This window comes from Scatophagus argus, chromosome 23 (assembly GCF_020382885.2).
Source record: "Scatophagus argus isolate fScaArg1 chromosome 23, fScaArg1.pri, whole genome shotgun sequence".
Taxonomy (NCBI): Eukaryota; Metazoa; Chordata; class Actinopteri; family Scatophagidae; genus Scatophagus; species Scatophagus argus.
Window position 1 is genome coordinate 2212133 of NC_058515.1, and position 13168 is coordinate 2225300.

The 13168-nt window shown below is 40.5% G+C and overlaps 1 protein-coding gene across 8 annotated transcripts in view; it reads right to left on the minus strand.

Annotated features, from left to right (window-relative positions):
• The window catches only part of camk2d1 (calcium/calmodulin-dependent protein kinase (CaM kinase) II delta 1), a 76015-nt gene extending 63077 nt beyond the window's left edge, over nt 1–12938 (minus strand). For 2 of the 8 annotated variants that reach the window (XM_046380294.1, XM_046380293.1), the window contains exons 1-2: nt 12598–12938; nt 11055–11149 (exon numbers count right to left, since the gene is read on the minus strand). In XM_046380294.1, coding sequence (XP_046236250.1) covers nt 11055–11149; nt 12598–12659 — 157 coding nt within the window. In that variant the 5' untranslated portion in view covers nt 12660–12938. The remainder of the gene's footprint in view (nt 1–11054; nt 11150–12597) is intronic. The other 6 variants (XM_046380295.1, XM_046380292.1, XM_046380297.1 and 3 more) reach the window with 3 other exon arrangements.
• Nucleotides 12939–13168: the final 230 nt, after the last annotated feature.

Sequence of the window (13168 nt, forward strand, 5' to 3'; positions counted from 1 at the left end):
AATGTCTATGGGCTAAGGTCGAAACACTACAATGCATATTCAGTGGGGAGGTAAATGGTGACTGGTGACTGAGCCAGGTCAACAATTCTCATTTGTTTTTCTTGACAACAGTAATAATATCTCCAATGTGAATTTAATAATGAAAGAGCATTTTTTTGTTACAATAGCTTTAAAAAAAGTAATGTAACAAAACACTGCACAAAACATAGTTATATTCCCATCTAGTGCAACAACAAGAATGTCACCACAGACATCCCTTTTTGTAATAGTGCAAATACTGCAGTTTATTTCAATAAAAATTGAGACTGTTATTACAAAATATAGTTATTTTATGTACCAGTCTTCATTGTGTTTTCATGTTATACCACAGTGGAAGTGCCAGTGGAATCCCTGAATTTCAGTGGAACTACAGCGTAAGACTGTTGCTTTTGTGCCCAGATCAGCACTGCTGAGCAAAGTGGCCATCTGTTTGGGGAGTTTCCCCCTGGTCTCCAAGCACAGTCCAACCACAATATTTATGACTGAAATAAATAAATAATAATAAAAAAAGAGTAGAATGTTCTGAAGCCAACCCCTAACAAAAACTGGAAACTGGGAGTAAACATCAGCGGTGCAGCTAAAAGAGTAAAGAGAGAAAGAGAGAAGTTGGGGTGAATGAAGGATTAGGTTGTTTTAAACCATGCCACATTCAGCACAACAGCAAATGAAGTGAAATTGAATGGGTCTGTGAATGACATGTGAATGAGATGGCATTCACAATGAATCTGGCCTGAATGTAACTGACAAGTCAATACCTGTAATGCTGTCAAATATAGATGGGATCAGTCAACATTCAAGAGTTCTTGGTCAGGCCATGCAGAACAAGTCAGTTTAGTCCCTCTAAAGCCATGATAAGAAATATGACTCCAGGCATTATCTTGCTCCAACTGGCAGAATACCAGCTTTAACATTTAGGTTAAATGGAGTTAGTTTATTTTCAACAATTAACAAAATGCAGTGAATGAACAGAAGAGAAATATAAAATCAAATCAGTAGTTGGTGTGACCACCCTTTGCCTTCAAAACAGCATCAATTCTTCTAGAAACGCACACAGTTTTTGATGAAACTCAGCTGGTGGGGTGTTCCAAACTTCAGCGTAGGCGTCCTCAAGTCCTTCCGTCTCTTCATATAACCCCAGACAGACTCAACGATCAGGGCTCTGTAGGAGCCATACCATCAGATCCAGGACTTCTTGTTCTTCTTTACACTGATGGTAGTTATACTGACTGTATGTTTGGGGTCATTGTCCTGCTACAGAATAAATTTGGTGTCATTCATACGCCTCCCTGATGGTATCGCATGATGTAGAAGTATCTGCCTATATTTCTCAGCACTGAGGACACCATTAATCCTGACCAAATCTCCAACTCCATTTGCAGAAATGCAGCCCCAGACTTGCAAGGAACCTCCACCATGCTTCACTGTTGCCTGCAGACACTGATTACTGTACCGCTCTCCCGCCCTTCGGGGAACAAAATGCCTTCTGCTCCAGCCAAATATTTCAAATTTTGACTCATAAGTCCAGAGCACCTGCTGCCATTTTTCTGCACCCCAGTTCCTATGTTTTTGTACATATTTGAGTCGCTTAGCCTTGTTTCCATGTCAGAGGTATTGCTTTTTGGCTGCTACTCTTCTATGAAGACCACTTCTGGTACAGTGGATGGGTGTATCTGGTTCTCACTGGTTTCTGCCAGTTCTGAGCTGATGTCACTGCTGGACATCTTCCGATTTTGAAGGGAAATAAGTTTCCTTAGACCTGTTACATGAAATCCTCTTCCTCTACAACCTCCTCTTGGGAGCAGAGTTTGGCTGTTCCTCACACAGCTTTAAGACTCCTACACACCTGTTTCTGTTTCAGTTAATGACTGTGTTTCAACTTGCATGTGAAATTACTGATCATTAGCACCTGTTTGGTATATTCAGTTGATCATACACCTGACTATAATCCTACAAAATCCCTGACTTTGTGCAAGTGTACCTATAAGAATTGATGCTGGTTTGAAGGCAAAGGGTAGTAACACATTGATTTGATTTAGATTTTTTTTTCGCTTTTTTATTTGACAGCGTTTACAAGCATTTTTTCTACACCTGCCTGAAACTTTTGCACAGTACTGTGCATTACCTGAAATCAATTCTCTCCTGTTTAACACAATCAGTAGAACTCGCCCACACATTGATCTTGGCTGACATGACTGATTCTCTCTGTAAGGTTGAAAGGCTCTTCAATTTGAGAATCTAACCTTTGTCTTTCACTCACTCCATGTTTCCTCACCCTCTTCCTGTCTTTTCAACCTGGGGTGACAGGTCAACTCTCATGAAAAGCCTTGCACGTAGTAATAAATCATTAACTTTTGTACATTTCATTTTACTTCAAAATCCCTCCATTGTCATTGTGCTTTTGCCTTTGCTTTTAATTCACCCCATTTAAAGTAGAATGGTCAGTTGAAGTGTAGCTTCTAAGCGCTGAGATGTCGTCATTCCACAGGAAGCCAATGACGACAGATTGCAATCCATCCCTTCTTGGATAACAAACTTTTTAGAGGTCATTTCATCTACCTTTTCTTCATTTTCATTTCTTTCATTTCCATTTTCTGACGATGTTTATCGAAAGTGTTCACCATTCATCAATTTTGCTTTCCCCAAACATCTGAAAATAAATAATTATTGACTAGATGACTCACAGAAAGATTAATTATATCGACCACCAGACCAATTATTACCAATTATTGAGTGTTAACTCTAAAATAGACAATAACACACAGAACAATAACATAAGGGAAATGGAGGCAACAGCTGCCCTGGTTAGAGGACGGTTTCAGAGTTATTCTGGACTTCAACATTCTAACGATGAACCAGAGCTGTGTGTTAACTGTCATGGCAACATAACATACTGCGCTAACAGTCAACTCGTGGGCGCATCTTTCCATCTGAATTTCAAAACTGAGGAAAAAAGCAACAAAGCAACCTGTTGCTTTGGCTGCCAAAAGATTGGAAACATTTAAAACATTTCAGGTCTGTTCTTCAGACAGAGAGACAGAGTTTGACACTTCAAACTTTGCTGACATGCTCTCTGTCTTTTTAAAAATCCAGCTTATTAAATCATCAGCATCGGGCTCGCAGGCCACAAGTCCATGACAGAAAGCCTGCGTGAAAAACTGGGGATATGAAGTGCAATTTGATGGCTGTGACATAAATAAAACTAGATATAAACAGTGTCAAGGGGGCTTAGGTTTAACTATTTCTGGGATGACAAATCCACACTATATTCCCTGATGCATCACACACTTCTCATTCTGAGCCAGAAAAAAAACAGCTCTTGCTGTGGCTTCCCTTAAACACATGACTCAAATCAGCTATAATGCATGATGTAATCCCTGATTTCATCCACCGTGTATGAGAGAAAACATACTGACGGGAGGGAAGGCGAGGAAGGAGAGAGACAAAACAAGATATGTGTGGGTTGTCCAAATATTTAGAAAACTATATTACTTCCACAGTCCACATAGTATCCCTCTGAGACATGAGGCAACTCCATTAGTCATGTAGTCACCATTAACGATTACAGGAGAAGCCCCTTGGTGCCATTTTAACAACATGAGGTTATCATAAGAAAAATACTCTGTGGACATTATTAACTATGCTGTCTCAAGACGCTGTTAACACAATGAGTTGTAATGGTCTAAATGCACTGCTTCGTTAGTGGCAGTGGGCGCAATTAACATATTGAATATGCACTTATGATGTTCAAAGAACAAAAAGGGCATCGCATTACCAAAGGGCTGCATTGGTGATGCCATGTTGTTTCAGGTGCCAATGACACAAAGCAAGTACTTTATCTGTGTAGGTAATCACAGCATACAGTCTAACCATTCAGCAAGCACAGTATTCTGCTGCCATCAGTTTAACTAATATTAACTTCAGAAAGACTGGCTGTGGTGTCTAACGGTTTTGCTGTCAAAACCAAACTTCTCTGCTCCTAAATGAATGCCATCCATTCGCTTTCAGATACTTCCTTGAATCAATTCAATTCAGTTTATTTATATAGCGCCAATTCACAACAAAAGTCATCTCATGACACTTTCCAATTAAAGCAGGTCTAGACCAAACTCTTTAATTCAATTGCAATATAGAGAGCCCAACATTCCCACTTGAGCAAGCACTTGGTGACAGTGGCGAGGAAAAACTGCCTTTCAAAAGGCAGAAACCTTGGAGCAGACCCTGATGTGTTTCCTATTTTGAAGCACCTGTGTACCTGACACTCTATTGCTGTTAAAATAATAAATACGTACATACTAATAAGAAGTATTATAAAATATTCAATATATTTTACTTGCGCAGTAGTGGCGTAACAAAACCTAGTTGATCCATACAAATCGTACATGGTGCATGTGATTGGTGTAGTAACAACAAAATTTGACCATCAAAGCGTGAAACACAGTTGTTGTTACTTTTTAAATTAAGACTTTTTAAATTAAGCTCTCCAGTGAAAAGATAGAGAAGACAAATGGGTGCTGTGTTTTACTCTGAAGCACAACGAGCAACTTGGTTGCTAAAAGCCCTGGTTTTTACTGCAACCCTAACCCTCGTTTTCCTTTTGCTGATCTGAAAGAAAACGATCAGATCCAGGACTAAAAACCATGATATGATCTGAACTGTGAGTTTTGTGCAAATATCACTTTGTGCTTCATGAATGCAGACTCATGGCACCACGCCGCCCGTTGATACTGCAACAAAAGTTGAGCCATGTTCAACATTTGGCATCTCCATTGGATCAGGTAGATGGTGTAACTGAAAAAAGCCTGAACTTTTTCATACTTTATTAAAGCCAATCTGTACATGACTTTATGTTACAGACACAGACTGAATCTAAATGTACAAAGGTGCTTTCAGTTAAAGCGGCGTTTGTGCGGCTTTTCACAACTTGTATCAACTAAAATAAACTTCTATTCAGTGCAAATACGTGTTCCTTCACGTTCATTCCTTTTTACCTTTGTGGAACCAACAAGGATTAATATTATGAAAAGAACTACCCTTATAATTTTTTTATTTCAAGGGCAAATCCTGCAGCAATAGGAAACTCCCATAGCCTACACACGTTTGAACTGAAGCAGCATTGCATGAATACATTACACAAATCAGGGAGGGTGTTTTGGTGGTGAATGTGGAGGCTCTGAGACCACAGCTCCCTCCCTTTATTAAGGTGGACGAGAGCACCACTGGAAGATACCGTCTCTAGACTGGAGCACCCAGTCTCTGAATGACAGACAAAGAAACTCTAATTAAAGCAAGCAGCCTGTCCCTCAAATGGCTGCCCTACTTGGCTAAATGAGGATTTAGAATAAAGCCCAGAGAGAATACTCCAGTTTATCCCTGTTTCAAAGAGATGGGGAGAAGAATCACCTGAGTGCACGACACTAATGGAGGACAAGTTAGGAGGGGCCTCAGTCTTGCCTACTGTAGCTATGACTGATGATGCAAAAAGGCAAATAGAATCACATAATACAAAACACATAATATATAACTGAGAATCAGTAAATATTCAGATTTGATATGTTGGAACCAAAGAATATTTGACTTTTTTTTCCATATTTTCCTTTAAATTACCAACAAATCATCTCAGCACTATATGACTTATTTAAACATTTATTATTTATGTACTTCAGTATTTATGTATACTGAAATACATTGATAACATTTTTCAGTTCTTAAGTATCAGCGTCAGCCTTCAAATATCTACTTGCTCTCAGGCCAAATTTAACTAAAAGAAAAGCTGATGGACTGAAAAGTGGCCCCTTTTCTTCTCCATTTCCTCTCCAGGATTCATCAAACAAATTGAGTTCAGATAGGCTGAGGAACTAAACCACAGAAATCCCAGTGTATCCCACTGCAACTATTCCATAAGACAGAATGCAGCTGGTCAGTATTGATGAGATGCCTCCTGTGGGCGTCGATTCAGTGGCTGATAGCAGACGGGTCAGCTCAGCAGCATCTTCCAATGTGTTTCTTAATCAAACAGTTCATACCTGCCATCTGCTGCCTGCCAACTGAGCATTAAAAACAACTTCTGTATTCCAGTAAATTCAAACAAGGCAGTGAGTAACACATAATACCATGAGCTGGTATACTGTACGGTTGAATAGTTACATTATTTTATGCACCTTACCATCCGATGGATGCCTTCCTGCACCACTTATCATACATAATACATGCTGTTGATTTTCCCCAACTTGTTGTCCTCCGTTCCATCATTTCCCCACCTCATTATTCTTTCACTTGTTCATCCCCTCTTCAGATTGGACACAGTTAGCTATAGCTGAGGTGGAAATAACATTAAATACCATTTAAAAACAGAAATATTGGAGGTATGAGACTTTCTTTTGCCAGCTGATTGATGGGGAAATTAGGCAGGCAAAGATGGAAATACTTTCTGCCAAGGATGGGGGGAGTCCTCCACTCCTGCTGACAGTTGCTCTATAAACACTGCAGCCTGATTTCTGTTTTTCATGCTCGCTTGCATCGCTCTAATAAGATATTTTTAGCTCACCGTGAGCAGCTGTGCATCAGTTAGAAGAAGAGAGAGTCTAGGGTGAATTATTACAAATACACTAACATGTATGCTTCTGTCACTGTACTACCGTTAAGCTTCGCTGCTGCATTTCCTCCTTAAGTGGAAAAAACAGCTCATGTGAAAAAAACAGGAAAGCAAGGAGATAAAACAAAAACTCCATCTGTTTTCCCCTGGCAAAACACGCTAAGAGTAGATAAAACAGGAGGGTTTTTTGGGTTTTTTTTGTTTTGTTTTGTTTTTTTAAGCAGCATAAATGAGTTTTCAGTATGTCTGGAATCTCCTTAGCTGAAAACATGATACTGGTGTCAACACCAGAAAATGTGGCTGGTTTTCACATTTTTGTATTCTGTGGTTTTGTGGAGAAATGTTGTGGACATTTGTTCACAATCAAGATAAGTCAAAAGCCCCGGGGACTTCCTGGCAACAACTGCAACCAGACTTGATGATTGATTGGAGGAATACTTTCACCTCAAGTGTCACTTTCACCCCATTTCAGCCAAACAAGGCTGTAAATGTAAGGTTTGAAAAAGCAGTGAACCATTTCTTAAGGACAAAATTGCAGTTGGGATAAGTCCTGCATTACACTACCTTGCAGAACTTGTTTTACATTGACTTATTTCTCGGCAATGAAGATTTTAGACAAAACTGAATGAATACGCCTCTGTAATTTTAGTTTCACAAGTATCTGTATAGCTATGTATGAGTATTTGGATTCTCTGTGTATTCCAGCTGGATGATCTCCATCCTCAATAGAAAAACGGTGTGTTAATTGCAATCAGCTTACAGACTTTGACAGAAGCAATCTGGGTTGGAAGACACACATTAGCCATGAGACCGACTATTTAAATGGTGACAGAGACGCAAAGACACACTCTAAGGGCTCTCTGTGTTTTCAATTATGCTTGTGTCAACAGAGTTGCATAAACAGCTTGCTGGCCATATGGGTCAACCAGGACCTAAGGGATGAGCAACGATGTACAATGACAGGACACGCAAGTAATGTTTATTGTTATGGTTAGGTGGTGGTTAGGCCTCCAGGAAATGAATGCAAGACCACGTGGTGTCCCCAGAAAGTGATATAAACACAACTGTGGGTGTGTGAGGATATGGATGTGACTTAGGAAGAACTTACGAGGCTCATTAGTGATAAATGAAGCTCAACAAAAAGAAAAAACAAAGGCCCATTTCAAATCCATGGAACGTTTTTATTGTTCGTTGTTTAACTAAATGTGTCTGAGCTGAGTGATTCAAAGAACACTAACAGCATCATGTATTAGCACAACTTACAAAACTAAGACTGTGGCATACTTCAACACCTATATTACCCGACAGACTATATTTAGCTCTCCATTTCTTTTGTTTCCATGGGAATGAAGAGTTCACGGTGAGCGGCTGAGGCCTCTGGTATTTTCCAGCAGCAAAACGACAGAATGGCTGGCTCCTGAACCAGAGCTAGCTTTTCCACAGCCTGGTGGGTTTGTCAAGTGATCATTTCCACTCCAACGAGTCCAAGCATCACTAGGTTTGTGTTCAACCACTGCCCCAGTTTTCCCTTCATATTAGCCTGTGCTGTCACAGAAGACAGACTTTCAGTTCACTATATCTGGATAATATTTTAGTTACATGTTAGGGCTTTTATTCTGAAGGGAGACTTTTAAGAGAAGCAATTAACTTTTTACAAATTTGTAAACTTCAACAAATAATCATTCAAAAAAAGGAGAAAAAGGATAGATAAGATCTAGTCCGATACCAGAACAGGAAGAAAATGTGGCAAGCTGCCATGGATGCCGAGCACAGACACAGGAAGCTAAATATAGAAGCGTAAGTATGAATATATAAATGAGTCAATATACTATTTACTACTTTTATTTATTTAAGGAGACTTATTATTTTTGTGCACTCAAAGCCACATAAAAATAAAAAACAAGCAATGACCTTTTAAATATGCTTACATTAACGACATAACACAAAAGGAACAAGGATTATTAAATAGTTCAGTCCAGTTCCACTTCTCGACAGAATCTGACTTTACAGTCACGATGCCATCAAAGTGGAGGCTGCACCCTAAGGAGTCACACCATCTCTGCTCTCAATCCAAGCAGTGTCCTATCTACACACCAACCGCCCACTTCCTGATTCCCCGGGGTGGGGCAGTGACTTTGCAATGTGCTTTTCTATAAAATATAAAGTATGTACATTCTCACAGGAAACGCCAACTCACAGCTGAAGGTTAAGTATAAATTTCAAAAGACAATGCTGAGGTACACTATGATGTCTATGACGGCAAATACGTATCGGCACTGTCAAATTGGACAGACTTGCACCAGAGATGCCCGCAAACAGATGAGGATGCGATTAATACTGTAAGAAAATATTAAGGTCAAGATCAGAGAGTCTTCCGGATGTTCAACAAATCACATCATAGTTTATATTACTTGGAAGCGCACTGCATCAGATAAGCAATGCTTTTGGTATGAAGCCAAGGTTTACAGCTACATAAAGCTCCTCCAATGGGATGGAGCATCCTGTTTAGGATTTCTCATCATCCAGTAACAACAACAGCAGCGGCGGCGGCAGGAGCATTGGCAGCGACTCTGGGCTTTCCCCTCATTGAGCATGACCTTCACCTCAGCCTGCCTCCTTCAGTATGTGTCACTACTGTCTTCCCCTCCGTCTCTTCTGAACACCACTGCTGTCAGGTGAAAACCCCGTGAGGAGGATTATCATGGTTGTTTAGCATAAAATGTATCAGAAATAGCAAGACCACCAGGCTCAGAAACAGCTTCTTCCCCGAAGCTGTCAGACTGCTGAACTCTAGCCATGCCCTGTAGTCCCCCCCATACCCATATATACATACATACACACACACACACACACACCCCTGACCCCCCCAAACCCGTGCACTACAAACACTTTATCCTACAAGTGCAATACACAAGTGCAATATTAAGGACTACTTTCTGGACTACCTCATATTTGCACACACTTGCACATGCATATTTATGCTGCTATATGCTAAAACCGGCGTCTTTATATAAATGTTTAGCTTATTTAAATGTCTAGTTTTATATTCTATTTAGCTTATATTTCTTTTTTATTCAACTTTTACCTCGTACTTTTATATTTTTATAGTCTACTCACTGCTCCCGGGACAATATATGGACAATATGACAATAAAGTTCCTTGAATCCTTGAAATATACTTACGTTGGATTTAATTGTCTGCAACCCATCTGTTTGCCTGAAACAAGTCTTTGAAGGGACTGCAATGTGGGGATACTGCTAAGCATATCGCAGCTTGTCATCATAGCCCAAAGGCGAGCTAGGCTGTGGCCATGTAGTTGGATGACCACAAAAAATTATAACAAAAGTAACATCCTGAAGTCAACTTGGACTCATCTGGAATCAATCTAGAGACGAGGAATAACGGACGACCAGATCGCGATCTTAACTGCGGCAACAGGACTGAGCTGAAGCTACAACATCTGATGAGGAGCTACTGTGGGACGGTCACATGGTTAAGTTGGTGACAGGAAGGGACTTTAACTTTGTGTACAGAGCCTCTGTGCAAAACTGTGATGTACGTTTGAGAAATCAGTTCGCCACTAGAAAATAAGAGACAAGGTATGTTAAAACCAGGATGTACCTCTGCGGGATGACAAATTAAAAGCTCCAACAAGAGAAACTCAAAAATAACAAAGGTACACATTTCCCCTTTGTGCAAAGGCCAGAGCTTAGATGGTGACAACTACAACACACACACACACACACACACACACACAGAGAGAGAGCTTCCCCACACGAGATGCTACATCTGCTGCTGCATCCGCTCCCCATCACTGTGTGCCTTTTCAAGCCTATCTCCCTTTGTGTTTGCGTCCTGTGTGCTTTTGCTTAAGCCCATTACAGATTTGTGGGGGGGGGGGGGGGGGGGGGTATCAATCAGCGGAGCCTCAGCCCACGCCGCACAGATAATGATGGAGAGAATGAAAAACGGCGACGAGAGGAAAAGAATCCACACCTCCCCTTCCTGGATAAACGCTCCATTAAAGAAGTAGGCACAAAAGGTCAGAAGGTGGAGAGAAATAAGGTTTTCCCTCAATTCTGCCACCGTGTTGCCTTCACTGGCTTCTGACGGCGCTGTGAAGTCACATACAGCTCAACGCAAATCAGAAGGTGCAAGAGCTCCTTCACGTTGGCGACACTTCGAAAAGGTGGAGGCTTACAAAAACGGAAAGCAAAGGGAATTTAATGCCGGAGGAGCATAGTTCAGCATGGCTGTTACCCTTTGAAACTGGGCCCAACCCTCCTGCTTATACAGATGTGAGTGGTGTCAAAAGTGAGTCAAAATAAAAGAGGAAGTTGGTCAGAGGGGGCCACAAAAAAAAAAAAAAAAAGTCACAGTTTTAAGCAAAGACTCAGAGCAAGGTGCTGCAAACAGTACTCACCCCTGGCAGACAACTTCTTGGTATTGATTATTTTGGCGGCATATTCCTGCCCCGTGGAAATCTTCATGCATCGTCTCACCACGGAGAAAGCACCCCTACAGGAAGAGGGGCTGATCAGTCAGTGCGTGTCAAGATTTTCCAAAACATACAACACATCCATAATTTAACACCTTGGAATTAGGCTTGAAAAGAAAAGATAAAGGTGAACTGTGAATTAGCAGATTACAAGAGACATAACTTTAAATGCATGGATCATCACACTTATATAAAGTGAGCTTGAGGCTTTTACTAAAGTATCAAATTATTCTTGCTTTTGAGGTAGATACTATAAAATGTGTGTGAACGGACCAGCTGGAGAACAGAACAGGTTTCAACATTTGCTGTGATCGATTTGTTCTAGCGCTTTACGCTTTTTCTGATGCGTTTGACCAATTCATTGTTTTATTTTTTTTCCCATTTGGTCACATCAGGATATACCTTTCTGGAAATACAAGAAGACTATGAATTCAACTAAACTTCCACTTCAACACAAGTTGAAATAGATGCTCGTTCTTAAAAAATAAGGTAGAAAACAAAAACAAGAACCTCAATGTACAAAGCTGAATTACAGGAGTTTCCCACTTGAGATACACCTTGTCCTTGAATAAACTCTCAGGTGGCCAAATTCTGTACCCACCCCCCCTCCCACACACACACACACACACACACACACACACACACAACATTCCTGAAGACAAAGTGGAGCGATAACTGATATTGATATATCAGCTCAGAGTACTCCCTGTGATTTCTATATATTTTCAACACAGTTGGCTGTCTGATAAGTTTGTGACTGACCTTTGCTCTTCCCTGTAAAAACACACCAGAAGATTCAAATCTAAAGCCAAGCAGGCAAAAAAAAAAAAACAAACAGGAGCCACAAACACATTCGACTATGAAATGTTGCAATCGTCAAGGCGGGCTTCGTGTCACTACAGCTCAGTGAGAGCGACTCAGGTGACAGGCTACACGGTGCAGCGCTGCTAATACCAAATTCCTTTTAAATTTCTGCTTGTTTTCACATCCCTGGCACGTCGCCAGAGGTACATGCTTGTTGAATCATATTTTAAGGTTGTTGATGAATTACCGTGTAATCGTTATGTATTCGGCGTTCACTCCAGGGTACTGGCAATGTTTCTTACAAGAAATTGAACTCAAGCAAGGCATTTTAAGAAATACAAGCTAATGGGCGTTAACGAGCAGGGAGAACTGATTCAAAAAGTTGAGACAAACATGAGAGCAGAGGAAGTAATAAACGTTACATCTTTGGGTTAAACAGGGAGCCGTCCTTTATAACAACCAATGTGGCAAGTTTACAATTCTACAATTTTGAATGGAAGATCGCGTGACGTCCTGACTACACGTGCAAATTTAACGCGTCAAGGTAATAAAAGGTAGGCGCAGGTTTCAGTCAATCTGAACACCGACAGCACAGGACGACAATTAAGCTTCACCTTCACTGAAAATGTCAGATTAAAACACTAATAAAACGATAATAACTTACTTTCCCAGCTCCTCGTACAGCTGGTACTCATCGGTAAATCTGGTGCAGGTCGTTGAAGCCATGTTAAGGTGAGCAGAGGAGACTAACTTGGGAAACTGAAAGCCTCAGTCGTTCTAATACTCTTCAGAAATCCTTTCCCCTCTATGTCCCAGAGTGCCACTTTTGGTCTTTCGAGGGACAAAATACCAGAAAACTTCACTTGAGTTATAAGAAATGTCTCCTGAATGCGGTAAAAGTTCGGTGTCGCTCGTCCCGTTCAGAGGTCCTGCTCACTCCTGAAGTTGACAGCGACGTCGCGACCTGTTATTATGTTTGTCTCACCACTGCCACTTGGATTAGTTAACCGCAGTCAAGCTAGAGTCAAATATCGCTCAAGTGATGGTGAGATTTCAAAATAAAACTCTTCTAGTTTAAGACGCTTCTAGCTCTTCTTGTTCTGATACATATGTAATTGTAACTGGGACGTTTCAGAGAAAATATTGTTTTTTTTAAGGTTAAGTTTTTAAAATTTATCAAAAAAAAAAAAAAAAAAAAAAATCCCCACTTAAAAGTATTGTGACCAGCTGGGGGA